Source organism: Narcine bancroftii, chromosome 2, assembly GCF_036971445.1.
Source record: "Narcine bancroftii isolate sNarBan1 chromosome 2, sNarBan1.hap1, whole genome shotgun sequence".
NCBI lineage: Eukaryota > Metazoa > Chordata > Chondrichthyes > Torpediniformes > Narcinidae > Narcine > Narcine bancroftii.
Genome location: NC_091470.1, coordinates 187,921,169 through 187,948,032, shown reverse-complemented (window position 1 = coordinate 187,948,032; position 26,864 = coordinate 187,921,169). Strand labels below are relative to the sequence as shown.

Genomic DNA, 26,864 nt, shown 5'->3' with positions numbered 1-26,864 from the left:
CCATCTTCCTGTCGCAACATCTTCCCACCCCAACTTCCACTCTCACCCCTTCTTCCTCCATCATTCTCCCCAGCCCAACCAAGACCCTCCATAGGCTAACATAACCTCACCCTCATACCATTGTCAACCATGACCCAAACTCCTTTCAAACCAAACCTCAGCACCCACCCAACCTCTTTCCAGACCAACCTTCTCCACCCTTAGCCTCATCCTCCTTCGAACCCCACCCACCACTCACTTCAACTCAATGGTTCCCCACTCATCACAATTAACACAAGTCTACTGCGGCCATTCTCCCATCCACCCTCTCTACCCCCATCCTTTCCCAATGGTCCCTTCTCCCTGCCACCCCAGCCACCATTCCGTGCCCCACCACCATCTTTCGCAGGATTGTTGTTGACAGTGCCCCTGCGTCCTGGCGGTGTGGTGCAGAGCTGGCTTCCGCTGGGCGGATATGTTGGCCTCTCACAGGGGAGATGAGCCAGGTCCGAGAGGACAAACGGCAGCCCGAGGTGGGAAGTCCTCAGAGCGTTGGTGCCAGGCACATGGAGGGTGGTATCAACGGAGCATGGCGCAGAGCTTGTGAGGCTTTGGGGCAAGTGTGATTCCCACCACAGCCTCGAGATCTGGAGCTTCAGTGCCGGCCGGAATTTGGAAAGTAAATGCCTGCAACAGGGCTGTGAAGAACAAGAAGAGCTCTGCCTTGGCCAGACTCTCTCCTGCACAGGATCTCCGACCTGGGAACACAAAGTAAAACAGGAAAGTCAGCAGACGCCGCAATTGGAGCTGAAAGCTCAGCCGGGGGTCTCGCAGCGCCCACAGGAGGTGAAGGTGTATCACTGACATTTCGGGCTTTATCCCAGATCCAAGGTGTAAAGCAAAAAGCAGGAAGGCATCTGAATAAAGATTGGAGAGATAAAGGGGGAAGAATGGGAGGGAGAGGGGTCCGGATCAACAAAAGGAGTTAATCTGATATGATAAAGGGAAAGGTAGATATTTGAAAGGAGACAGCGGGAAAAGAGAAGAGAGAGCTGGTGAAATGCTTATACCCTGTAAAAGGTAGTGGATTCAGCCCAAGAAATCTCCCCACCGTCGAGAACATCCACAGGGAACACTGCCGTCGGAGAGCAGCAGCAATCATCTAAGATCCCCACCACCAGCACACGCTCTGTTCTCGCTGCTGCCATCAGGAAAGAGATGTTGAGGCCACAAGACTCGCACCCACCAGGTTCAGGAACAGCGGCTCCTCCTCCACCATCAGACTCCTCAATGACAAACTCAATCAGGGACTCGTTGAAGGACTCTTCCTTGTGCACTTTGTTGGGTTTTTTTTCTCTCTCTCTGCATTGCACTGTCAGTTTGTTTACACGTGTACATTGAGTCCAGTTTTTTTTAAAAACTGCCAATACGTGGTAATTTTGTTTCGTCCGCAGGAAAAGAATCTCAGGGTTATAGTGATGTCATTTATTTATTTTATTTAGAAATAACAGGCCATTTTGGCCCATGAATCCGTGCTACCTGATTAAAGCTGGGAGGAAACCGGAGTCCCCTGGAGAAAACCTACATACGTACTCTGACAATAAATCTAAAATCTGAAATTGTGACCTCAGTAGGTGCAGAGGAACAACACCACCTGAATGTGCCCTTCTGTCGCACACCACCCAAATTAGGAAAGGATTCACCGTTCCACCACTCTGAAACCAGGGGTCTGATGGTGGAGGGGTAGCAGCTGTTCCTGAACCCACTAGGCGCAAGCCTTGTGGCGCCTGTACCTCTTTCCTGATGGCAGCCGCGAGAACCGAGTGTGCGCTGGGTGGTGGGTGACCTTGATGACCGCTGCTGCTCTCCAACGGCAGCGTTCCCCGTGGATGCTCTCAATGGTGGTGTGGGTCCTTGAATCTCTGAAACATTTGAATGTTGAAAGGTGTGGATAGAGTTTGTTCCACTATTGGTGGGAGAGTCTAGCACATGATGGCACAACTTCAGGAATGGACGGCGTTCGCTTAGAACGGAGATGTAGCCAGAGGGTGGTGAAGCTATGGAATTCGTTGCCACAGGCAGTTGTGGACATCATTGGGTGTGTTTAAGGTAGAGATTCATAGATTCTTGTTTAACTAGGGCATCAAAAGTTATGAGGGAGACGATCAGACAGTGGAGCTGAGTGGGAGAACGGATCAGCTCATGATTGAATGGCCTATTTCTGGTCCCATGTCTGGAGCATCATACATAGGTAGAAACTCACGTGAATAGGGTGGTGAAGAAGGCTTTTAGTCTGCTGGCCTTTATCAATCATTGCATGGAATATAGGAGTTGGGAGGTGATGTTGAGATTGTATAAGACGTCGGTGCGGCCTAATTTGGAGTTCTGTGTGCAGTTCTGGTCGCCTAATTATAGGAAGGCTATAAACAGAGTGGAGAGAGTGCAGAGAAGGTTTACCAGAATGTCACCTGGGTTTAAGCATCTAGAGTACAGGGAGAGATTGGACAGATTAGGTCTTTATTCTTTGGAGCGTAGAAGGTTGAGAGGGGATTTGATAGAAGTATTTAAGATTATGAAAGGGATAGACAGAGTGGATGTGGATAGACTATTTCCGTTAAGAGGAGGAGAGATTGAAACAAGAGGACATGAGTTAAGAATTAAGGGGCAGAGGTTTAGAGGTAACATGAGAGGGAACTTCTTTACTCAGAGAGTGGTAGCCGTGTGGAATGAGCTTCCGGGAGAAATAGTGGCGGCGGAGTCAATTGTATTATTTAAGAAAAGGTTGGACAGGTATATGGATGAGAAGAAGATGGAGGGTTATGGGCATTGCGCAGGGAGGTGGGACTAGAGAGGGGTGTTTGGTTCGGTGTGGACTAGAAGGGCCTAATGGCCTGTTTCCGTGCTGTAATTGTTATGTTATGTTATATTTTAATGGGAATTTGAGGGCTCCATTCACCTTTCTAGAGGCAGACAGTCCACTTACCTGCTGAGAAAGGTATGAAGGCATCCCTCCTCACAAAGTTCCCATCCTTGTCTAGGAAGTGCATTGGGTAGAATTCCTCTGGCCTCTCCCAGTAGGATTTATCTCGCAGCACGGAGGTGAGGGATGGGATGATTTGAGTCCCCTGAGAATCAACGCCAAATCAGTCCCGTGAGGATGTTGCACTCGGACCGCTCGGCTCTTCCAGCTGCTCCCCCCCCATCCCCGAAACACATGTCGGCCCCGCCTCCCCTGAGAGAAGAGCATAGGAGAAATAAGAGCAGGAGTTGGCCCGCCAACTCTGCTCTGCCATTGAATGAGATCGTGGCTGATCTGATGCTAGGCTCATCTCCACCGACCAGCCTTTTCTCCAGATCCCTTAATACCCTGAGCCGATGTCCCCTAGTTCTGGTCTCCCCAACCAACAGAATCAACTTCTTACCTACCTCTATCGTATCTATGCCTTTCATAATTTTGTATGTTCCCATAAGACTCCCTCTCATTCTTCTAAATTCCAGTGAGTGAAGTCCCAGGCGACTCAATCTCTCCTCATAGGCCAACCCCTGGAATCAACCTGGTGACCCTCCTCCGCACCGCCTCCAAACCCAGGATGTCCTTTCTCAAGTCAGGAGGCCAGAACTGCATGCAGTTCTCCAGATGCGGCCACGCCAGGACCTTGTACAGTTACAGCAGAGCTTCCCTGCTCCTAAATTCAATTCCTCCGGCAATGACGGCCAACCCCTGGAATCAACCTGGTGACCCTCCTCCGCACCGCCTCCAAACCCAGGATGTCCTTCCTCAAGTCAGGAGGCCAGAACTGCATGCAGTTCTCCAGATGCGGCCACGCCAGGACCTTGTACAGTTACAGCAGAGTTTCCCTGCTCCTAAATTCAATCCCTCCGGCAATGACGGCCAACTTTCCATTTGCCTTCTTGACCGCCTGCTGCACCTGCCAACCAACCATTTGCGATTCATGCATAAAGTCCCTCCTCTAGCTCTGGACTCCATACTCTGTTCCACTCACTCTCTGTCCGACTATTCAAGCCCACACTCTACCTTGGGAATGAGGTATCCTCGGAAGTTGACATCCGTTGTGGTTTCGTGCGGAAGGTTGAGCGGGACAATGTTGGCGAACCTCTGCGTCTCGTGTATCACGGCGTCAGTGTACGGCAAGTGCTTGCGGTCATCTAACTGCGGATACCGCTCCCTGCCGAGCACCGCGTCAATTTCATCCTGGACTTTCTCTGGAAGATAGGAGAGAAAGGGTTGGTTTTGTCCAAGTCTGAATGGTGCCTCTAGCCAACTCCCTTTGTGAAGCAGCGTGACTGAGAACTGGGCAGAGGGTGGTATGTGGACCAAATGACACCATGAGCAAGGGAAGTCCACCCACTGCTGATGCAGGAAACCCAGCATAAATTCAGGAAGCGCTGGGGCTCTCAGCAGGCTGGGCTGCATCTACGGAGAGAGGGTGAGAAGCAGGAAGGATGCATCCTCGCGAGAGAGAGAGATGGCCTTGGCAATCCAGGGTCTGATTTTTTTAAATTAGAAATTGAAGATAAGATACAGGAGCAGAAGTCGGCCCATCGGCCCTTCTAATCATGAATTGATCCATCCATCCATCCACTCAGCCCCACTCACTGTAACCTTGATGCCCTGTCTGATCGAATACCTTTCCATCTCTGCCTTAAATACACCCAACAACTTTGCTTCCACAGCCGCCTGTGGCCACAGTCACGATCCTCTGGCTAAAGAATTGTACGGAAAGTTTTGCGTGGATTTGGTTAGGAATCATCCATCCGCTGAGAAACAAGGCTTGCTCTTCCTCTCTCCATAGATGCTGACTGGCCTGTTAAGTATTTTTTTGGAGGGGGGGATGGAAACTGGAGCACCCAGAGAAAAGGCATGTAGGTCATGGGAGAACGGCCGATGGGTCGATTGTGCTACAGTAGCGCTGCGCTAACAGTCAACTGAATGAACTCTCACTTTGAATGTGTGGCATTTTGGCCATCACTAGCAGTGCCCATCGAATGGTGGTGGAGGTGGTCTCCATGCCAGCGACAAACAGGTCATTTGTTGTCTGCAGTAAGTTGTCTTCGTGGAAATAAGTTCCAGAATTTCCAGTTTCCTTTGAAAGAACAGAAACATGGGCATCGTTCAGCATCCGTTGGAGGGGGGGTCGGGGTGGGTGATCAGGGTAGATCGCCGTGACACATGGTCTGCGTGGACTGCGAGCTGTTCCGCACGCTGGTGCGATAGGGTGTGTCCCTCCCCAAAGATGCCCCCAACTCCCTATCCTCTGGCTTCTGGGGCTACCTCTTAAAATTTTAGGCACTCGACCTGGTAACAGGGTAAAGCGCGAAAGTCCACCAACACGTGACCGAAGTAAAAACACGAGGCTGGAGAAACTCAGTGAGTCAAACAGTGCCCTTCATGTTGCAAAGATAAAGATACAGAACTGACATTTCGTGCTTGAGCCCTTCATCAAGGTGGGCAGGCTCCCGAACAAAATGGTGAGGGGGAGGGTTAGGGACCCACAGGCAGGGGCTAATAGATGGATAAGGGAGGGAGGACCCACCAGGAGGAGGAGAAGGAGGGGATAGCCCTCCAATTTGCGGGAGATCTTTGTGGGACAGTGCCTGAGGCCGCGGACAGACACATCGTGGCGAGAATGGGGTGCAGAATTGAAGTGGTTTGCCAGTGGTGCCCTCTGTCCCTTATCCACCTTTTACCTCATGCCCGTGGGACCATGCTCTTCCCTCCACCTCTCCCCTCCACCCCACCAACTTGTCCTTGTTGCAGGTCTCAAGCCCGGACACTGGCTGAGTTTCTCCAGCCTTGTGTTTTTACTGCGCGGCGACAGACCCTTTGGCGCACGTGCCTGTGGCGCCCAATTGCATCCAATTGGACTGACACCCCCCCTCCCCCAGTATGTTTTTTCAAGAGTGGGAGGAAACCCACACAGACACTGGGAGAATGTACAGACTCCTTACAGATATCACCATATTCAAGCCACTGAAGGCTACAGCACCGAAAGCAGGCCACTCAGCCCTTCTAGTCTGTGCCAGCCATCATTCCACCAGTCCCACCAACCTGGTCCCATTCCATAACCCTCCAGACCTCTCCCATTCATTTATCCAATTTATTCTTAAAACATAAGATCGAGCCCACCATTCACCACATCAGATGGCTGCTCATTCCACACCCACCGCTCTCTGAGTGAAGAACTTTGCCCTAATGTTTCCCCCAAACCTTTCCCCTTTCAACTTAAAACTATGGCCTCTCCTATTTATCTCCTCCCAGTCTAAGTGGAAAAAGCCTCCTTGCATCCCCTCTGTCTCTACCTCTCATAATCTTGTAAACCTCCATCAAATCTCCCCCCCCCCCCCCATTCTTCTTCGCTCCAAGGCATAAGGTTTAATCTTTCCCGGTCACTGAAGTCCCAGCCACCTCCTAGTAAATCTTCTCTGCTCGCTCACTGATATCCTTCCTGTAGTTTAGTGCCCACAACAGCACACAATAGTCCTCCTATTACAGCACATGGCAAGGGAAGCAATCCTGAGATCACGACCCTGGAGGTCCTCTTCTTCAACCTACACCTAACCCCTTGAACTCTCCTTGCAGGACCTCCTCACCCTTCCTACCCATGTCATTGGTCCCTACCTGGACCACGACATCTGGCCTCTCACCCTCCCAACTAAGAATGTCAGGAGCGCCATCTGAGATATCCTGGACCCTGACATCAGGGAGATAACATATCATCCAGGATTGACGATCTCCTCCACAGAATCTCTCATAGTGTTCCCAATTATGGAATCCTCTATCACTACAGCTCACATTTTCATCCCCCTACCCTTCTTAGCTATAGATCGCTGGCATTATATTGGCTTTGTCCTAACTGACTCTGATAGAAGTGGTTCTCTTTTGGTTTAATGAGAGGCCTCTCAGCCCTACAAACATAAAATTTGCTTCTATCCTCCATGATGCTCAGCAATGATAATCAAGAACCCTATTCATTTCCCTTTCGATTCAGAGCCTGTGGCTCTGGCCACCCTTAACTGACCTGTGAAAGAGTGGAAGTGAGCTGCTTTCTCAGACCCCTGCCCACCTTCTGGTGAAGGAGCCTCCAGGGTGCTGTTGGGGTGGACCCCAACATCAAAGAAGGGACAGCGAGAGGTTGGTACTCGGAGGGAAACCTGCAGGTCACAGTTTTCCCCTCTATCCGCTGTCTTAAGATAATGACATAGAAGCAGAAATAGGCCATTCAGCACATTGGGTCTGCCCTGCCATTTCACCATGAGCCGATCCATTTCCCCACTCCATTGCCATAACCTTGGCTAATCAAGAACCTATCAGCCTCTGTTTTAGATACACCCAATGATCCGGCCTCCACAACTGCCTGTGGCAACAAATTCCACAGATTTACCAACCTCTGGCTGAAGAAATTCCTTGGCATCTTTGTTCCGAGTGGACACCCTTCAATCCTGAAGCTATGCCCTCTTCTCCAACACTCTCCCACCAAGGGAAACACCAGCGTTTCAACCTGCAAGTTTACCTTCAGGCTGTCCTTCACGAGGATGCCCAATTCCCTTTGCATCTGTTTTTTTTTGCAGTTTTCTCCAAAGTGCACTTTCTGACATTCGCCACTTCTCTGCCCGTTCTCTTGGCCCTTCTGCAGCCTCCCCATTTCTTCAACACTACCTGCTCCCCCACCTACCTTCACATCATCTGCAAACTTGGCTGCAAAGCTGTTCACTCCACAACCTGAATCATTAATGTGCAGTGTAAAACAAAGCGGCCCCAACACCACGAGCGACCGGCAGCCATCGTGAATACGATTCTTGCGTTCTGACTCTCTGCCAACCAGCCAATGCTCCACCCATGCTTCCTGTTATACCATGGGCCCCTATCTTGTTAAGTGACCTCATGTGTGACTCCTTATCAAGTCCTTAAAATCCAAATGCACAGCATCCACTTGTTCTCCCTTATCCAGCCGGCTTTCACTCCCTCAAATAATTCCAAAGCAAGATCATCCCTGAAAGAAACCATGCTGGCTTTGGCCTACCCTGTCATGTCTCCCAGTACTCCATAACCTCATCCTTGACGATCGACTCCAACACCTTCCCAACCACTAACATCAGGCTAGCCGGCCTATAATTTCATTTCTGCTGCCTCCCTTCCCTTCTTGAATCTGCGATCCTCTGAGACCATGCCAGAATCCGTGGATTTCTGGAAGATCGTTAGCAATGCCTCAATACTCATCAGAATAGCTGTGGTCAGTGACTGTGAGTGGGGCACTCTGGGGGATTGTCTGCAGTTAATAGGACTGGGTAAAAGCTGGTTTACACCAAGGTCTTCAGTCTCGGACAAGAGCACATGCTGCTGTCCGCAGGGAGGCAGTGGGGTCTGAAGATACAGAGCGGCTGTCTCATTTGAGGTTGCTCTCATTATAAACGTCTGATTCTCTACATACTCATGGGTCGACACCCAGGATGTTAAAGAACTCAGAGTTTCTCCAGAGTAACTCAATTTTGAAATTAGAGGGACAAATGTCCCTAACTCTGACCCCATCAAGCTTGTCAGTGTTGATTTTTTTCTATCAAGGCCTTTCTCTGATTGTTGGAGGTAAAGATGTTTCAGTCCTGAGGCCTTCTTTCAATGAATTAGCTACAAAAAACAAGAAAGTGTCAGAATAAAGACTGAAGGCTGGGAAGGGGGAGGCGTCCAGGCCAACAGCCAAAAAGGCGTTAATTAGATATGACAAGGTGAGAATTGATTGGCTTCCGTGAAAGGAGACAGAGGGAACAGGGAAGAGAGAAAGAGAGAGAAAGACAGGCAGAGAGAGAGAGAGAGAGACGGAGAGAACTAAAGGAAAGGAGATGGGAAGAAGGGGCAGGGGTTTCTTCACCAACACCTGGCCGGCTGTCAATCAGCTGACCTGAATGGACCAAGCCCCACCCAGTTGGCTGCCAATCACCCTCTGGGATAAAAACCAGATCCGGCCCCTTGAGGTCAGTCTCAGAGCTTGCACAGCTACTCTCACAACCAGCTCTGTGGAAGTTTATGCTCAATAAAGCCTGTAGAACAGACTTTATGTTTTGTATCTGCTTTCTGTTCGATAGCGCAACAGATGGTCGCTGCTGTGTTTCCCTTCAGATTTCCCAGGCTTCGCCTTTCACTTCCTCTCGCCTTAGTCCTTACCTCCTCCTGCTTCATCATGAAGACATCGATGAAACTCCGAATATCGTCCTCCTTCAAACTCTGACGGTTTTCTTTGAGGAAACTTCTGAGGAAACTATGCACCCTGTAGATGTTTTTAAAGACCTTCCTGTGGGTTCCTGGAAGGTATCCCAGCAAGGGGAATGCATTGTAGAGCTGAAAATAGAAGTAATGGAATGGGTGTCAGTTCAGGAAGATTGGTGGGGGGGGGGGGGCGGTGGTGGGTGAAAGTCAGCGTTAACAATGAGGGTCAGAATTACATCAGGGGATCACACTGGGCAACGGGAACTGAGTTTGTTTCACAAACCAGGCCATTAGAGATAGTCTCCTTCTTCAAATAATGTGGTTTCCCTCTGCAACCATCAACTCAACCCTTACCCACATATCTTCCATTCTCAAACATCTGGCCTGGCCCCATCCTCACCTACCACCCCACCAGCCTCCGTATCCAACAAATCTTCCTCCATCATTTCAGCTACCTACAACGTGATCCCACCACCAGACGCACCTACCCCTCTCCTCCCTTCTGCGTGGACGGCTCCCTCCATGACTGCCCCTCCCACTGTTACCTCCTTGCCAATTACTCTCTACCCCTGTGACCACAGGAGACGCTTCACTTGCGCCCACACTTCCTCCCTCGCCACCATTAAGGTCCCCAAACGGTTCCTTTCAAGTGAAGCGTCAAATCGCCTGTGAATCTGCAGGGGTCATCTACTGCTTCCAGGGCTCCCGCTGTGGTCTCCTCTACATCAGAAAGACCAGGCGCAGACTGGGAGATGGCTTCATTGAGCACCTCGGCTCGATCCTCCGCAATAATGTGGATCTCCCAGTGGCCTCCCATTTCAATTCCCTGTCCCATTCCCTTGCCGACATGTCTGCCCATGGTCTCATGCACTGCCAGACTGAGACCACCCGCAAACTGGAGGCACACCTCATCGCCCAACTGGGCCACCTCCAACCAAATGGCATTCACATCTACAGTTTCTGTTAAACCCCCTCATCAACTAATGGTATTCCTCAGAGGTTGGTCTTGGGGTCGCTGCTGTTTACAATTTGCATTGTGGTATGAATAGTTTTGTAGCTAAATTTGCGGATGACACCAAGATAGGTGGTGGACTGGGAAGTGCAGTAGAAACTGGAAAGTTGCAGAAGGATATAGGCATATTAGGAGACTGGGCAAAATTATGGCAGATAAGATTTAACATAGAGAAATGTACATTTTGGCAGTGGAAACAAACAGGCAGAATACTGTTTGGATGGGGTGAAAATTCAGACCTCGGATTTGCAAAGGGACCTGGGTGTCCGCATGCAGGGAAACCTAAAAGTTAATGACCAGGTGGAATTGGTCGTGAAGAAACCGAATTCTATGTTGGCGTTCACTTCAAGGGGAATAGTGTATAAAAGTAAAGAGGCGTTGATGAAGCTCTATGGGGCACTGGTGAGGCCCCATTTGGAGAACTGTGTGCAGTTTTGGGCCCCCTATCTTAGAAAGGATGTGACATTGTTGGAGAGGGTGCAGAGGAGATTTACTAGGATGATTCCCGGAGTGCAAGGGCTAACGTACGAGAAGCGTTTGGCAGCTCTTGGGTTGTATTTATTGGAGTCTAGGAGAATGAGATGAGATCTCAGAGAGTATTCTGAAAGGTTTAGATAAGGTGGATGCGGGTAAGACGTTTCCCTTGGTGGGTGAATCGAGGACAAGGGGTCATAGTCTGAAAATGAGAGGTTATCCATTTAACACAGAGATTAGGAAGAACTTCTTTAGCCAGAGGGTCGTGGATCCGTGGAACTCGCTGCCGTATACAGCAGTGGAAGCCAGATCACTGGGAGTATTTTGAACAAGAAATAGACAAGTATCTCGTCAAGGGATATGGAGTCAATGTCAGAAACTGGAACTAGAGTAGAGTAGCTGAGTGTAGATTTATGGAACAGACTCGATGGGCCGAATGGCAGATTTCTGTCCCTTTGTCTTGTGTATCTTTTTCATCCTGTCACCCCCTCTCTCTTTCTTCCCATTTCCCTCTTGTCTATTTTCACAGAGCCAAAATCAAGCATCACCTCGCATCAATTAATACCTTTTGTCTGTTGGTCTGGACTCCTCCCCCTCCCACACCTCCATACATACCCCTTTCTTTTCCCAGCCTTTAATACTTTCACCGGTGAGCGGCACGGTTGGCATAGTGATTAGCGCCACCTCTCTTAAAGCTCCAGCAAAAGGGACCGGGGTTCGAATCCTGCGCTGTCTGTCAGGAGTTTTCACGTTCTCCCCGTCTCTGTGGGAGTTTTCCCCTGGGACCTCCGGCTTTCTCCCATCATTCAAAATGAACAGGGGATGTTGGTTAATTGAGTGTAAATTGGGCGGCATGGACACGAGGGCCGAAATGGCCTTTTGCTGCGCTGCACGCCTAAAGAAGGGCCCGAAATTTTGGTGATGTATCTGCAAGACCAGCTGCGTTCCTCCAATATTTCTGTGCTCGGAGTTGAAGTGGCGTTTAGTTCTGTGGACAGGGGCAGTGGAAGGGGCGGCTGTAACCCGATCCGCCTCACCTCTAACCCGATAATTAGCTACATCGCCTGCACCACCCCCCCCCACCCCACACAAACAAGTTCCCCAGTCATTTTACAGATGCACTTGTGATGGGACAAGTTTGAGTGGGCATATTAGTTAGGATCCACCACCCACACTCTGGGGTAGATCAAAAGTCTGCAGGCACTGGTTGAAGTAAAAACACAACGTTGGAGAAACCCAGCAGTTCAAAGTGTCCTACTTTATACAGCAAAGACAGGTAAACATAAAGGTTCCATTATTGTCAAGTAACACCTCATTTAGACCAGTGGTTCTCAACCTTTTTCTTTCCACTCACATCCCACTCTAAGTAATCCCTGTGCCATCGGGGCTCTGTGATTAGTAAGGAATTGCTTAAGATGGTGTGTAAGTGGAAAGAAAAAGTTTTAATCGCCACTCATTGACTCGTTATGTGGACGGTTTCATAACTCCAAAGGAAATGGGCCAGTGACAAATTTTTCTCAAGCAAAATATTTCAGTAACAATTGGGTCTAGAGCAGTGGTTCTCAACCTTCCCACTCACAGACTAACTTAAACAATCCCTTATTAATCACAGAGCACCAATGGCATAGGTGGGATGTGAGCGGAAAGAAAAAGGTTGAGAACCCCTGATTTAGAATGTAACATGCATGAAATTCTTTAACTCTTGTTCACCCAAAGGCAGACCGAGAATCGCCACTTTGTCCAGTACCCCCTCACAGAAACCCGCAGTGCCTGGTGTTCCTGGACGGACTCCCCTCCGAGTACTGACCAGGGCTGAACCCGCTCATCTTCCGAGATTAGACAATCCCAGGCATCGTCGGGGGTACATAACCTATATTTTGGGCTTCAGCCCTTCATCAAGGTAGGAGCAAAATGTAGGCAGGTCCCCAAACAAAATGGTTGAGGGGAGGGGTGGGGCGGAGGAGCACGGTCCCAAAGGGAGGAGGTAATAGGAGGATAAGGGAGGGTGGGAGCTGCAGCAAGCAGGGGTAGGGGGGATGACTAGAAATAGATAAGGAAGGGGGTGGAGACAAGGGGAACGTGGAGAATGGAGAGAAGGCTGGCAGAAATTGGAGAATTTGATGTTAATGCCAACTGCTTGGCAAGATAAAAAATCAGGTGTTGTTCCTCCAATTGGTGGGATAGAACCCGAGGCCATGGACAGACATGCGAGTGTGGGAGTGGGATGCAGAATAAAATTCGGATACCTGCCAACATTTTCCGATACCTTGATGAAAGGCTCAAGCCCGAAACGTCAGTTATGCATCTTTATCTTTAGTGTTTGACCTGCTGAGTTTCTCCAGCAGTGTTTCTACTGGGGTAGATCGTCATCCTGGGGTGTGACCCCATGCTATTTTGCCCAGCCATCCAATCCCCAATTTGCCCATTGAGGATGGGCTACTTGTTGACTGGCACCAATCACCGAGGGACTCACCTGCACCTGAGGTGAAGCAACAAGCTGGACGTTTTCGTTCACCAGCTTTATAAGAGAGACAAATGTCTCGTCTTCATACTTGAATCGCTTTCCAAGCACAATACAGCAGATGACGTTGGCCACTGTGCAGTTCATTGGGATGGTCGTTTCGAAGGGCTGGCCTGGGGGAGAAGGTGCAGCTTAGAAGGTCTGGGCTTCCTGATGGATGATGGGTGCAGTGGAAGGGTGAGGGATGGAGAGGGTGGCATGAGCAATATGACACCATCCCTCTGAGTGGACCTCCTTAGTTATTTCCTTTCCTGCACTCCCCCTTCCCTACAGTTCTACCATTTCTAACTCTAAGATTCCAAAGGTTTCCTGCCAGAACCAGCGGCGTTCCAAAGGAGATTACTCCCTCTCAACTTATCCCCTTCCATATCCCTCCAAACCTCCCTACCCCCTTCCCCTCCACCCATCATTCACCTTATCAGGCTCCACCTAATTCCTACCAGCCCTCATTTCACCCCTCCCTCTCACTGACTACCTTGCATATAACAATTACAGCACAGTAACAGGCCAGTTCGGCCCTTCTAGTCCATGCTGAACATCTTCTCCAACCTAGTCCCATTGACCCGCACCAACCCCATCACCTTCCACACCCCTCTCGTCCATGTACCTATCCAACATTTCCTTCAATATTAAAATTGAGTCTGTGTCGATCACTTTGGCTGGATGTTCATTCCACACTCCCACCCCTCTCTGAGGGAAGAAATTCCCCCTCATGTTTCCCCTAAAGTTTTCCCCCTTCAATCTCAATCCACGTCCTCTTGTTTGAATCTCCCCCACTCTCAATGGAAAAAGCCTGTCCACATTGGCTCGATCCGTCCCCCTCTTAATTTTAAACACCTCTATCAAATCACACCTCATTCTTCTACACTCCAGGGAATAAAGTCCCAGCCTGTTTAACCTTTCCCTGTAGGTCAAACCCTGAAACCCAGGTAACATTCCTGTAAATCTTCTCCGCCCGCTCTCAATTTTGTTGTCCTTCCTATAATTTGGTGACCAGAATTGCACACAATATTCCAAATTTGGCCTCACCAATGCCTTATACAACTTCGACATGACATCCCAACTCCTGTATTCAACACTCTGATTTCTGAAGGCCAACCTGCCAAAAACTTTCTTCAACACCACAGGAATTATGTACCCTCAGTCCTGAAGCTGGATCCTGGCCTGAAACACCGACCTACCCTTGGCTTCCACAGGCCCCCCTCGACCCGCTATTCGCCCAGGATTTTGCTCCCCCCCCCACCCCCAGTGATAAAATGATGTCCTCCCCATCACAGCGGTCCCAGTCCCAAACCACGCTCACCTCCAAAAGACTGAATCAGGTTTCTCAGGTGCAAAGCTTCTTCAATGATTCTCTCCTCGATGGACCGCTTGCCCATTCCAAAATCACGCAGAGTTGATATTGTAAACCTGCGCATCTGTTTCCAAGAGTTGCCCTCTGCCATGATGATCCCTGTGGACAGAGGGAAAGCAAGGCTAGGAAAAGTGGCAAGTGAAGGGAGGAAAGTTTGGGGGAGACATCAGGGAAAGGTTCTTTGCGGGGGGGCTGGAATACCTTGCCTGGAGTGGTGGTGGAGGCTGGAACATGAGGGGTACTGTGACAGTATATAGATATGTCTCTGGGAGTTAAATTGGGAAAGGTTCATTAGAGTAGGTCACATACAAACACTTTAAAACAGATCTTATTTGGAATACTGGAGCTCTGCCCAATGCTAGACATATCGGAGCCTCACACATTTTGCAAGAGCTTTGAAGGATGCTCAAGAGGCTTCACTAATGGATTGTTGTTTACCAAAGGGAACAGATGAGAGCAGGCTGGAGCTGCTGCTGTCTGGAGGAGAGCTTGCTGCTGTAAGGGGGTCATGTGGTTTTGCAAGCAGAGAGAATCAAACAGACTTTTTCTCTGAGAGAGAGAGAGAGAGAGAGAGAGATAGAGAGAGAGAGAGAGAGAGAGAGAGATCACTTGTACAGTGTTACAGCCAGCAAAAGCAGCTGGAACTGGAACAGGACAAGCTGGCAAGAAGCCCCATTTTGGAATATGGCCTGGTCAAAGCCCTTGTGGTTCATGCAAGAGGAGAGGACTGGCTGTCTAATATTTCACTTGGAATAAGAGAGACAAAAAGACACTCTGTGGTGACCTGAAAGAAAGAGGTTATCATCTGGAGAACCCTGAAGGGACATGTTTCATCAGCAAGACACTGAAGTGGCTGATGGAAGTAAATCAGTTGTGGATGTCCTGGAACATCATCTAATACCTTTCGAGCACCAAAGCCTGGTGAACTTTATAAATGTTAAATTCTGTGCACAGTATAAGAATTGCCTGCAACCAGTGAACTTGGAGGAATGAGAAGTGAGATTGGACTGTGAATCCAAGAACTTTTCTGAACTTACACACACACACAGACACACACACATTACATACACATGTGCTTAGGTGATTTAAGTTAATAGAGTTAAGTTAAAGTGTGATTCTATTTTCATGTTTAAAAGCAACTTTTGTTTAAGTAACCATTTGTCGTGAATATCTATTGCTGCTGGGTTTTGGGGTCCTCTGGATTCGTACCAGCATTTAGACAGGCATATAGATGATAGAAAAATAGAGGGTCTCGAGGGGGGAAGGATTTAATTTTTGTTTTAGGACAAAGTTATAGGTCGGCACAAAATCGAGGGGTGAAAGGCCTGGATCCAGAACTGCCGGAGATCGCCAGAGCACTGCTCTAGCACCTCTGTGACAATACGGCCAGAGAAAGTAAGTGGGGAATTTAAATGATTGTATTGGGGACCAACAGTGGCTGCATATATAATACAACAGGGATCTTACGGAAGCAGGTGTTGGGATGGGGGGTGGGGAATGTTAACGGAAAGTGCTACGTGTGACATCAAATGCATGCAGTCACATTCTATGGGGAGTTTGGCGCAATCTTCAACTGAACAGCAGCTCCTCTGAGTGTCAAGTGACTAGCAGTGAGATTTCTGAAGGGGAGAAAGTGGTGACGAGGCTGAAAAAATGCAGACAGCGTGGGATTCGAACCCCAGCCCAGACCCAATCGCTGGTGCTGTCAAGGCATTGTGCTATCCGCTATGCCAAACATCCCGCCATTTTTTGACCCGATGGGTTTCTCCAGCATAGTGTTTTGCAAGATGATGCCTTCCAGTCCAGAGCATCTGAAATGTCTGCCTTCTACAAACGTGGCTTCCCCTCCACCACCATCAATCAACTCAGCCCTTCCCCGCATCATTTCCCAATCCTCTGCCGCAGCCCCCTCTGCCACTCACACAGAATTCCCCCTGTCCTCACCTACCACCCCACGAGCCTCCTCGTCCAACACATTGTCCTCTGTAATTTCTGCCACCGACAATGTGATTCCACCACCAGCCACATCTTCCCCTCTCCTCTACGCTCTGCCTTCCATTGGGACTGCTCCCTCCATGACTCCCTCGCCAACTCAGCCCACCAAATTGCTCACTTGGCAATTTGTGCCCTCACCTCCTCCCTCACTACCATTCGGCACCCCAAACAGACCTTTCAAGTGAAGCAACATTTCCCCGTTCTGGTCTTCTCTACATCGGAGAGAAGGCTGGGAAATCGCTCTGCTGAGCACCTTCATCCTGTCTGCCTCAGTGAAAGGGATCTCCCAGTAGCTAGCCACTTCAATTTTGTGCCCCACACCCCCCCCCCCACCTGTTCATCCATTGCCCCATATACAGTCCCACCAACCCCATCCGAAAATTGGAGAAGTATCATCTAATATACTGTCTGGGCGCTCTCCAGCTGAACGGCATTAACATCGACTTCTCCAGTTTCTGCTAGACCATTCGCAGTTCTCCCTCCCTTCCCCATCTCTCTCTCTCTCTCCCCCTCCAGCTCTTCAACCCTTTCCCTCTCCATTCACAGAGCCATCCTCCCTCCCCCCTGCTTGTTGGTGTGCCCTCCCTCCCTTATCCACCCTGCCTGTGGGACCATGTTCCTCCCTGCCCCTCCCCCCTCACCAATTTGTTTGGGCCCCTGCCTACATTATGCTTGTACCTTGATGATGGGCTCAAGCTCGAAATGTTGGTTATGTACCTTTATCTTTACTAGATAAAGTCCGCTGTCTGGCCTGCGGAGTTTCTCTAGCCTTTCCAAGCCCTTCCAGCCCACGACTCCATGACTCCCAAATACACCCTTGTGACCAATTAACCCGCTAGCCCCGTTCTTCCTTGAAATAGTGTGGTGTTGACCCCTACACTAAAAGTGTCCCCATAATGGGCCCAACTCAGGCAAATGGGTCTCACTTGGGAAGTCAATTTGATGGGCAAGGCTGAGTAGGGCCGAATGGCCTGTTTCCACTACCAGGACACTCAGAGGGTTATCCGCCTGCACAAGGGGGAGGGGAGATAACGTGAAATCACCGTGATTTCCTCTGGTCATCTTTATTATCTTGCTCTTGTGTCGCCCCATGAACTCCTCCGCGTGGCCGACCAGTGCTTCTTTCACCAACTCGTAACCCATTAGCACCACCGTGTTCTGCTGGCCCATGCGCAGGGAAAAGATTTTCCCGTATTTCTCAGAGATCTGGAAAAGCATGAGGGAAGTGTTGTGTCATAAAATTTCCAGCCCGTCAGGTTTTGGTGGGGGGGGGGGGGGGTCGGGTGGAAGTGGTGGGGAGAGTCTCCCTTCACACATGGCAAATGGACATTCTATCCCACAGAGCCATCTTCAGCACCTGAGCACCATTCAACTGTTGGGGACGGTGGGGGGGGAGGGGCGAGGGGGCAGAGGTGAGAGATGGCAGAAAGGTTGTGGGGGAAGGAGTGTGGACCTGTGAAAGGAGCGTGGCTGTGTGCCTTTGGGTGGAAAAGGATGTGAGAGAAGGGGAGGGGAAGCAAACATGGGGAGGAGTGGGACAGGTGTGGGGGTGTATTGTGGGATGGGTGTGGGGGGATGTGTTTATCAGAGGGAAGTGGTGGACAGGTGAGGCGCAAGAGGCATGGGAGGTTTATGTCGGAGGTAAATGGGGAGGGGTGAGGTGGAAGGTGTGGGGAACGCGGTGGGATGTTGCGATAGAGGGCAGTGTGGGAGTTGTGTTGGGGGTTTACGGGAGGGGAGCGGCGATGGGTGTCTCTGACGGGTGTGTGGGAGTTGTGTGTCAGAAGGGAGTTGGGATGGATGTGGGGAAGGGAGCCGGAGGGGAGTGAGGAGAGGTGTGGCGAGAGGTGTGGGAAGCATGTCAGATTTCAGATTTATTGTCAGAGTACATACACGATATCACATACAACCCTGAGGTTTGTTTTCCTGTGGGTGAGGCAGAATTACCACTAATTGGTAGTGCAATAAAATAATTGTACTCAACATACACATGTAAACAAATAAATAAATGTAAACAAACTGAATGTGCAATACCGAGAGAAAAAAAATCAATGAAGTGCAAAAGTAAGATCCCTTAAATAAGTCCCTGACTGAGTTTCTGGTCGATATGTCTGACAGAGGAGGGGTAGCTGTTGGTGGTGCGAGTCTTGTGCCACTGACACCTCTTCATTCCTGTTGGAGGGATGGGTGGGAGTGGCGTTGGACGGGAGCGGAGAGGGACATGGGGAGGGGTATGTAGAATGGGTCTGTGGGAGATGTGTGTCAGAGGGGAGTGTTAGAGGAATATGGGGAGGGGGGTGGTCGGAGGGGATTGGGGAGAGGTGCAAAGGAAAATGTGAGGGGTTCTGGGGAGATGGGAAGCGGGAGGGTGGCAGCGGTGTGGAAGGGGTGATAGAGGGGATGTAGGGAGGAGAATCAAAGTTGGGAGGGAGGATCAAAGTTGGGAGGGGAGGTATGCAGGAAGATGTGAGGGGCTGTGTTTCGGATGGAATGGAAGGGTGGCAGTGGTGTCGGAAGGGTGACGAGGAAGTGGGAAGGATGTGGGGAGGGGGCAGGAAGGGGAGGTCAAAGTGGGGGGGGAGAGAGGGGTGAGGGGATGTGTGAAGGTATGTGTCGGATGGGGAATGGAAAGGTGGTAGAGGTGTCAGAGGGGTGATGGGGGAGTGGGAGGGATGTGGGGAGGGGGCTGGAAGGGGCGTCAAATTGGGGTGGAGAGAGGGATGATGTGTGGAGTTATGTGTCGGCGGGGTGTGTGGGAGGGAGATGGAGGGGAGATGAAGAGGTTTGAAGGACGATGTGAGGTAATGTGTGGAGGTGCGTGTCGGAGGGGCGTGTGGGAGGGAGGTGAGAAGGGGGCTGTAGGGGGGATGAAGAGGTGAGGGGATGTGTGGACGTGTTTATCAGATGGGTCTCAGGGAGCAGCTGTTTTCTCCTGTCCTGCAACTGTGACCTTGCAACCATCCGGTTGCCTTTCAAAGACAACACATGCCTGTCCTTGCTGTCTGGCACAGCCTATTTTCTGTCTATGTGAGTGGAATGTGGTCAGTGGGTGGTAGAATCTGGGGAGAGGTCAAGAACTATTGCCCCTGTGCAACTACCCCCTGACAATAAAGAGCTAGGCCTCAGGCCTTTCTGCCCACTGATGGCCATACCAACCAGAGTTCCAGCGACTGAAGGGCCAACTGACCTGCACATCGTTGGGACATGGGGTTGCTAAGCACCCAGAGAAAACCTGGGAGATCTTAAGGCATAGGTTCTTAAATAGAACATTCAGCCCATTGAGTCATGAGCTGATCCATTTTCATACAGCACCACTGCCCAGCCTTCTCCCCAGAACCTTTGATGCCCTGGCTAATCAAGAACCTATGAATCTCTGCCTTAAATACTTGGCCTCCACAACTGCCTGTGGCCACAAATTCCACAGATTCACCACCCCCCTGGTGAAAGAAATCCCTCCGTATCTCTGTTCTGAGCGGACGCCTTTCAATCCTGAAGTTGTGCCCTCTTGTCCTGGACTCTCCCAGCATGGAAAACAACCCTTCCACATCTACTCTGTCCATGCCTTCAACATTCAGAATGTTTCAATGAGATTCCCCCCTCATTCTCCTAAATTCCAACGAATACAGGCCAAGACACGTCAAACGCTCCTCATGGAATCATCCTTGTGAGCCTTCTCTGAATCCTCTCCAATGTCAGCATATCCTTTCTTAAACGAGGAGCCTAAAACTTCTGAAGTGAAGTCTCACCAGGGCCTTATAAAGCCTCAACATTACATCCCTGCTCTTAGATTCGACCTGCAAGTTTACCCTCAGGCCATCCTGCATGAGGTCTCCCAGGTCCCTTTCCATCTGGGAATTTTTATCCTCATTTAGAAAATAGACTGCTGTTGTGTGTGGCGGGGGGGGGAGGCTCCCTCTGCCAATTGCTGGTGGTCACGTGACCTCCCCCACCTGAAACCCGTTCGGAGGTCACACCTGCCAGTATGTGGCCTACTTTTGTTCCACTCAAACTTACAAAGTTGTAAGACCAAGTTACAGTTTGCAGGTGGAGTGTCAGTTAAGATATGGGCTCAGACCACTGGTCAGTGCACACCTTGCCATTGGCTGGTTCAAATCACTCAGCGTCCTTATTGGCTAGAGCCCAGCACAGAGGATACTCTCTCTGCCTTGTGGTGCTAGCCCCAGGACGCTGCTGCAGACGTCGCTTGGAAGGTGACACTGCACTGAAGCTGGAATGTGGTATTGCTACGGATCAATACTAGCAGTAGAGCCCCTGCTCACAACTGATCAGGGGTCCGAGGGCGTGCGTATACCCCTGTGAGTACAGTGGTGCCAGATCCACCTCCTCTCATTCGGGGGTCCGGGAGGGTGTATGGCATGCCTGTGTGAATTAATACTTGTGGACTGTTTAACCGTTATGATCGGTTCCCACGCTCCTCCCTTATAAATCCTCTCTCTTTTTAATTGTAGTGTTCATAAATTTACACTTGTTGGCAAACCCTTGTGTCCAGACTCGTCTCTCTTCAGACCCACCGAACCAAGCACTTTCTGCTCATTTAGTTTTTCTGCCGAAGCGCGCGACCGTACACTTTCCAACATTGCGTCTCAGTTTCCACTTCTCTGCACGTCCTCCTAATCTAAGTCCTTCTGCCGGCTCCCTGCTTCCTCGACGTGACCTGCTCCTCTGCCCACCATCTGCGAACTTGACCACAAAGCCATCCATTCCATAATCATTCTAAATTATATAGCACAAAAAGAAACGTCTCGAACACCAAGCCCTGTGAACACAACCGGCAGCGGGCAAGAACGTGATCCCTGTTTTCTGATCCTCTGCTTTCTCCCCATGTTCCACCCACTTGACTACATTTCCTGTTATACATGGATCATGGAATGTTACAGCACAGTGCAGGTCTTTAGCCCTCGATGTTGTGCTGACCTACCAGAAGAGATCATATACCTTCCCTATCTCATAGCCCTCTTTCATCCATGTACCTGTCCAAGAGTCTCTTAAATGCCCCTTATGTTCTAGCCTCCACCACCACCCCTGGCAAGGTGTTCCAGTCACCCACAAATCTTTGTGTATAAAAAAAACCCTTACCTAGATGTCTCCCCTAAACCTTTCTCCCTCCCTTCACTTTGTCCCCTGGTGTTTGCTACTCTTGCTCTGGGAAAAAGACGTTGGCTATCCACCTTATCTATGCCCCCCACCCCGGCACATCTTGTTGAGTAGCTTTAGACTCTACACCTGTCAAAGGCCTTCTGAAAATCCAATATCCACTGCCTCTCCCTTATCCATCCGGCTTGTCACATCATCTGCCAAACAAGATTTTCCCTAAAGGAAACCATGGCCTATCCTGTCACGTGCCCCCCAGTACTCCATAACCTCAGCCTTGACAAGGTACTGGAGAGGCCACATCTGGAGTACCACATGCAGTTCTGGTCTCCCATATAACCATATAACCACTTACAGCACAGAACAGGCCAGTTCGGCCCTACTAGTCCATGCCATAGCAAATTCCCACCCTCCTAGTCCCATTGACCAGCACCCGGTCCATACCCCTCCAGACCTCTCCTCTCCATGTAACGATCCAGTCTTTCCTTAAATGTAACCAATGATCCCACCTCGACCATGTCCCCACCACCCTCTGCGTAAAGAAATTTCCCCTCATGTTCCCCTTATAATTTTCCCCCTTCAATCTTAAACCATGTCCTCTAGTTTGAATCTCCCCCTTTCTTAATTGAAAAAGCCTATCCACATTTACTCTGTCTGTCCCTTTTAAAATCTTAAACACCTCTATCAAGTCCCCTCTCAATCTTCTACGCTCCAGAGAAAAAAACCCCAGTCTGCACAACCTTTCCCTGTAACTCAGACCCTGAAATCCTGTCAACATTCTCGTGAACCTTCTCTGCACTCTCTCTATTTTGTTTATATCTTTCCTATAATTTGGTGACCAGAACTGTACACAGTACTCCAAATTTGGCCTCACCAATGCCTTGTACAATTTCATCATAACCTCCCTACTCTTGAATTCAATACTCCGATTTATGAAGGCCAACATTCCAAATGCCTTCTTCCTGAAGAAGGAAGGGTGGACTGGTTTTAGACACGGTGCAGAGGAGGTTGGATTCCAGAGATGAGCCAATGAGGAGAGATCAAGTCATCTGGGACTGTACTCGCTGGAATTTAGAAGGATGAGAAGGGATCTTATAGAAACATATAAAATTATGAAAGGTAGAAATAAGTGGGGGGGGGAACAGAATGAGGTAGTAGATTTAGGATGGAGATGAGGAGGAACTGGCTTGTCCAGAGGATGGTGAATCTGTGGAATTCGCTGCCCATTGAAGCAGTGGAGGTGACCTCAGTCAATATATTTAAGCTAGATTTTTACGTCGTCGGAGAATTAAGGGATATGGGGAAAAGGCAGGTCGGTGGAGATGAGCCCATCATCTGGGGCGCCGCGGTTACAGCTCCAGCGATCGGGACCGGGGCTTGTGCCCCACGCTTCTGTAAGGGGTTTGTATGTTCTCCCCGCATCTACGTGGGTTTTCCCCGGGGTGGATGGGTGGGGGGGGGGGGGTTCCCGTTTCCTCCCACCGACCAATACGTCCCAGAGTTGTAGGCTGTTGGCAAGGGCTCGTGGGCCGAAATGGCCTGTCAGTGGGGGATTAACTACCACCCGAGCTCTTGGTTGAGCTTTAGTAAGGCCCCCCGGCCCCGCCCTGCGCCTCCCCCACCCCCACCGGCAGATTGTGTTGATTAGCCTCGGATCTGAGAGCCTCCCAGCTCGTCTCGCTCTTCGATTGACTGAGTTGTACTTGAAGCTTTGTGTTGTTTTTTAATGAACAATTTTCGACCCTGCAATGTTGAGACCCCATACAATATAGTCGCTAAAGTATGTTGGAAGGACCCTTCATGCTCAGGCAGGTTAATCGAAGGATACTAATGCCCACGCCATGGGGCAGGGACTACTGCTGATCTACCCGTGAGCTCTGGAGTGCACCACCGCCCGCCCAGGCAGTAATTGTCATTACCCAGTGCGATTCAAGCGGGAATGTAACTCACCCCTCAGGAAGAGTGGGCCCCGAGGAAGAGATCACCCCTCCCTCAGCAGGTCTTGGACGTTCTGGGCCCCCGCCCCGCTCCATCTGCTGGCCGACTCCGCCCCGCTCCCCATGTCTGCTGGCCCCCGCCGCACTACTTGAACCCCCTGGTGTCGCAGAAACTCTCCCCCTCCCTCATGAAAACTGCTCTCCCGGCAAACAGGGCTTTTCGTAGTAGCAAAGCCGTCCTGGCCAGAGAAGAAACAAGCCTTCTGTCGCGCATGCAGCCATCTTCAGCACAAACTCTGGGAGATCTAAAATGAGTGGTGGACTAGCCTCGCCAAACGAACCCAGCTCAGCGCGGACATTGGCGACTTCAGGGGTTTTTACGAGGCTCTAAAGGCTGTGTACAGCCCCTCACCCCAAGTCCAAAGCCCGCTGTGCAGCTCAGACGGCAAAGTTCTCCTCAGCGACAAGATCTCCATCCTCAACCGATGGTCAGAACACTTCCAATCTCTTTTCTGTGCCAACCGCTCAGTCCAAAAATCCGCCCTGCTCCAGCTCCCTCAACAGCCCCTAAGGCTAGAGCTGGATGAGGTCCTCACCCGGGAAGAGACATATAAGACAATTGAACAACTGAAAAGTGGCAAAGCAGCAGGTATGGATGAAATCCCCCCAGAGGTCTGGAAGGCTGGCGGCAAAACTCTGCATGCCAAACTGCATGAGTTTTTCAACCTCTGCTGGGACCAAGGAAAGCTGCCTTAGGACCTTTGTGATGCCATCATCATCACCCTGTACAAAAACAAAGGCGAGAAATCAGACTGCTCTAACTACAGGGGAATCACTCCATTGCAGGCAAAATCTTTGCTAGGATTCTCCTAAATAGAATAATACCTAGTGTCACCGAGAATGTTCTCCCAGAATCACAGTGCGGCTTTCGCGCAAACAGAGGAACTACTGACATGGTCTTTGCCCTCAGACAGCTCCAAGAAAAGTGCAGAGAACAAAACAAAGGACTCTACATCACCTTTGTTGACCTCACCAAAGCCTTCGACACCATGAGCAGGAAAGGGCTTTGGCAAATACTAGAGTGCCTCAGATGCCCCCCCAAAGTTCCTCAACATGGTTATCCAACTGCATGAAAACCAACAAGGTTGGGTCAGATACAGCAATGAACTCTCTGAACCCTTCTCCATTAACAATGGTGTGAAGCAAGGCTGCGTTCTCGCACCAACCCTCTTTTCAATCTTCTTCAGCATGATGCTGAAACAAGCCATGAAAGACCTCAAAAATGAAGACGCTGTTTACATTCGGTACTGCACGGATGGCAGTCTCTTCAATCTGAGGCGCCTGCAAGCTCACACCAAGACACAAGAGCAACTTGTCCGTGAATTACTCTTTGCAGACGATGCAGCTTTAGTTGCCCATTCAGAGCCAGCTCTTCAGCGCTTGACGTCCTGTTTTGCGGAAACTGCCAAAATGTTTGGCCTGGAAGTCAGCCTGAAGAAAACGGAGGTCCTCCATCAGCCAGCTCCCCACCATGACTACCAGCCCCCCCACATCTCCATCGGGCACACAAAACTCAAAACGGTCAACCAGTTTACCTATCTCGGCTGCACCATTTCATCGGATGCAAGGATCGACAACGAGATAGACAACAGACTCGCCAAGGCAAATAGCGCCTTTGGAAGACTACACAAAAGAGTCTGGAAAAACAACCACCTGAAAAACCTCACAAAGATTAGTGTATACAGAGCCGTTGTCATACCCACACTCCTGTTCGGCTCCGTATCATGGGTCCTCTACCGGCATCACCTACGACTCCTAGAACGCTTCCACCAGCGTTGTCTCCGCTCCATCTTCAACATTCATTGGAGCAACTTCATCCCTAACATCAAAGTACTCGAGCTGGCAGAGGCCGACAGCATCAGCCCTTGACAGCTGCTGAAGATCCAACTGCGCTGGGTAGGTCACGTCTCCAGAATGGAGGACCATCGTCTTCCCAAGATCGTGTTCTATGGCGAGCTCTCCACTGGCCACCGTGACAGAGGTGCACCAAAGAAGAGGTACAAGGACTGCCTAAAGAAATCTCTTGGTGCCTGCCACATTGACCACCGCCAGTGGGCTGATATCACCTCAAACCGTGCATCTTGGCGCCTCACAGTTCGGCGGGCAGCAACCTCCTTTGAAGAAGACCGCCGAGCCCACCTCACTGACAAAAGACAAAGGAGGAAAAACCCAACACCCAACCCACCAATTTTCCCTCGCAACCGCGTCTGCCTGTCCCGCATCGGACTTGTCAGCCACAAACGAGCCTGCAGCTGACGTGGACATTACCCCTCCATAAATCGTCGTCCGCGAAGCCAAGCCAAAAAAAAAAAAGTGGTACGTACAACTTAAAAAAAAAACAGTCAGGGAACAATCAAAAATAAGGGCTTCTGGTAAATTATATTTGCTGAAAGTTTACATGTAAATCTCATTGAGTGTCTGAGCTGGATGGCCCACTCCTGCTCTTACTGTCCTTAAGAATTAACTCCAACAGCTTCCTCATTACTGATGTCAGGCTAAATTGGTCTATCATTTCCTTTCTGAGTGGCTCCACACTGCCAGAGCCGGGGGTTGGGATCGAACCCATTATCTCGGAAGTTGTGGGGCAACACCGGTGAGACCCTGTCTAATTCCGCCAGTGCCTGGATGAACTTGACAGCAAGGGCAGCAGGATGCTACAGACCCCATCCCATCCCCACCCTATCCCCATCCCTCCGCACCAGCTGAATCCGACCCTGACCCCCCAGCCTTACCTCCATGAGGCAGAGGTGGAGCCGACGCAGGTCGAGTTGGTGCATGTTGCCAATGAACGGCAGCCCCCTCGGGCCCGGCGGGTAGTGCCCGCCGCTGCCCTTCTTCGCCTTCAAGTAGACGAGGAGCATGGCCAGCAGAGCGCAGAGGAGCAGGGCGGAGCTGGTGCTCAGTGCAGGCAACTCCAACATGGTCACTGCCATTCCGTGAGCCTCTGTGCGGGACGGCGAACGGACTCAGTCAGCCCTTGAAATGACCAGCAGCCTGTCCAACCCCTGCAAAAACAACTTAAGTATCGCAACCTAATCTCTGCTGCCAAGTTAACAATTAACCATCAATTTTCCTTGAGTTGCTCATCTTCAGATATTTTGTAGGTGAGAGTGAACCGGCTGGAGCAAAGTGATCTCGCAAGAAAAAGGGTGGAAGGCTGCAATTGGTAAACAGTGCTGGGGTTGTTGAACAGGAGTTCA

The 26,864-nt window shown here is 50.3% G+C and overlaps 1 protein-coding gene across 1 annotated transcript; it reads right to left on the bottom strand.

The window, feature by feature from the left end:
• On the bottom strand, nucleotides 1-26,828 carry LOC138754793 (cytochrome P450 2K4-like). The gene is made up of 9 exons (XM_069919611.1): nucleotides 26,397-26,828; nucleotides 17,599-17,761; nucleotides 14,510-14,659; nucleotides 13,159-13,319; nucleotides 9,158-9,331; nucleotides 4,943-5,084; nucleotides 4,016-4,203; nucleotides 2,963-3,104; nucleotides 1-737 (listed from the first exon to the last, which is right to left on the bottom strand). Exons 1-9 carry the CDS (start codon nucleotides 26,595-26,597, stop codon nucleotides 559-561), a joined length of 1,500 nt encoding a protein of 499 aa, XP_069775712.1. The 5' UTR covers nucleotides 26,598-26,828; the 3' UTR covers nucleotides 1-558.
• Between the last annotated feature and the right edge of the window lie 36 nt (nucleotides 26,829-26,864).

What these genes read in the sequence shown, in the direction of transcription:
- LOC138754793 (XM_069919611.1), bottom strand. Translation starts at nt 26,597, where the DNA reads ATGGCAGTGACCATGTTGGAGTTGCCTGCACTGAGCACCAGCTCCGCC. An exon ending in TCATGATGAAGCAGGAGGAG is followed by an intron (nt 5,085 to 9,157) that starts GTAAGGACTAAG and finishes GTTCTTTCAAAG; the next exon opens with GAAACTGGAAATTCTGGAAC. An exon ending in CAAAATGCCACACATTCAAA is followed by an intron (nt 4,204 to 4,942) that starts GTGAGAGTTCAT and finishes CCTATCTTCCAG; the next exon opens with AGAAAGTCCAGGATGAAATT.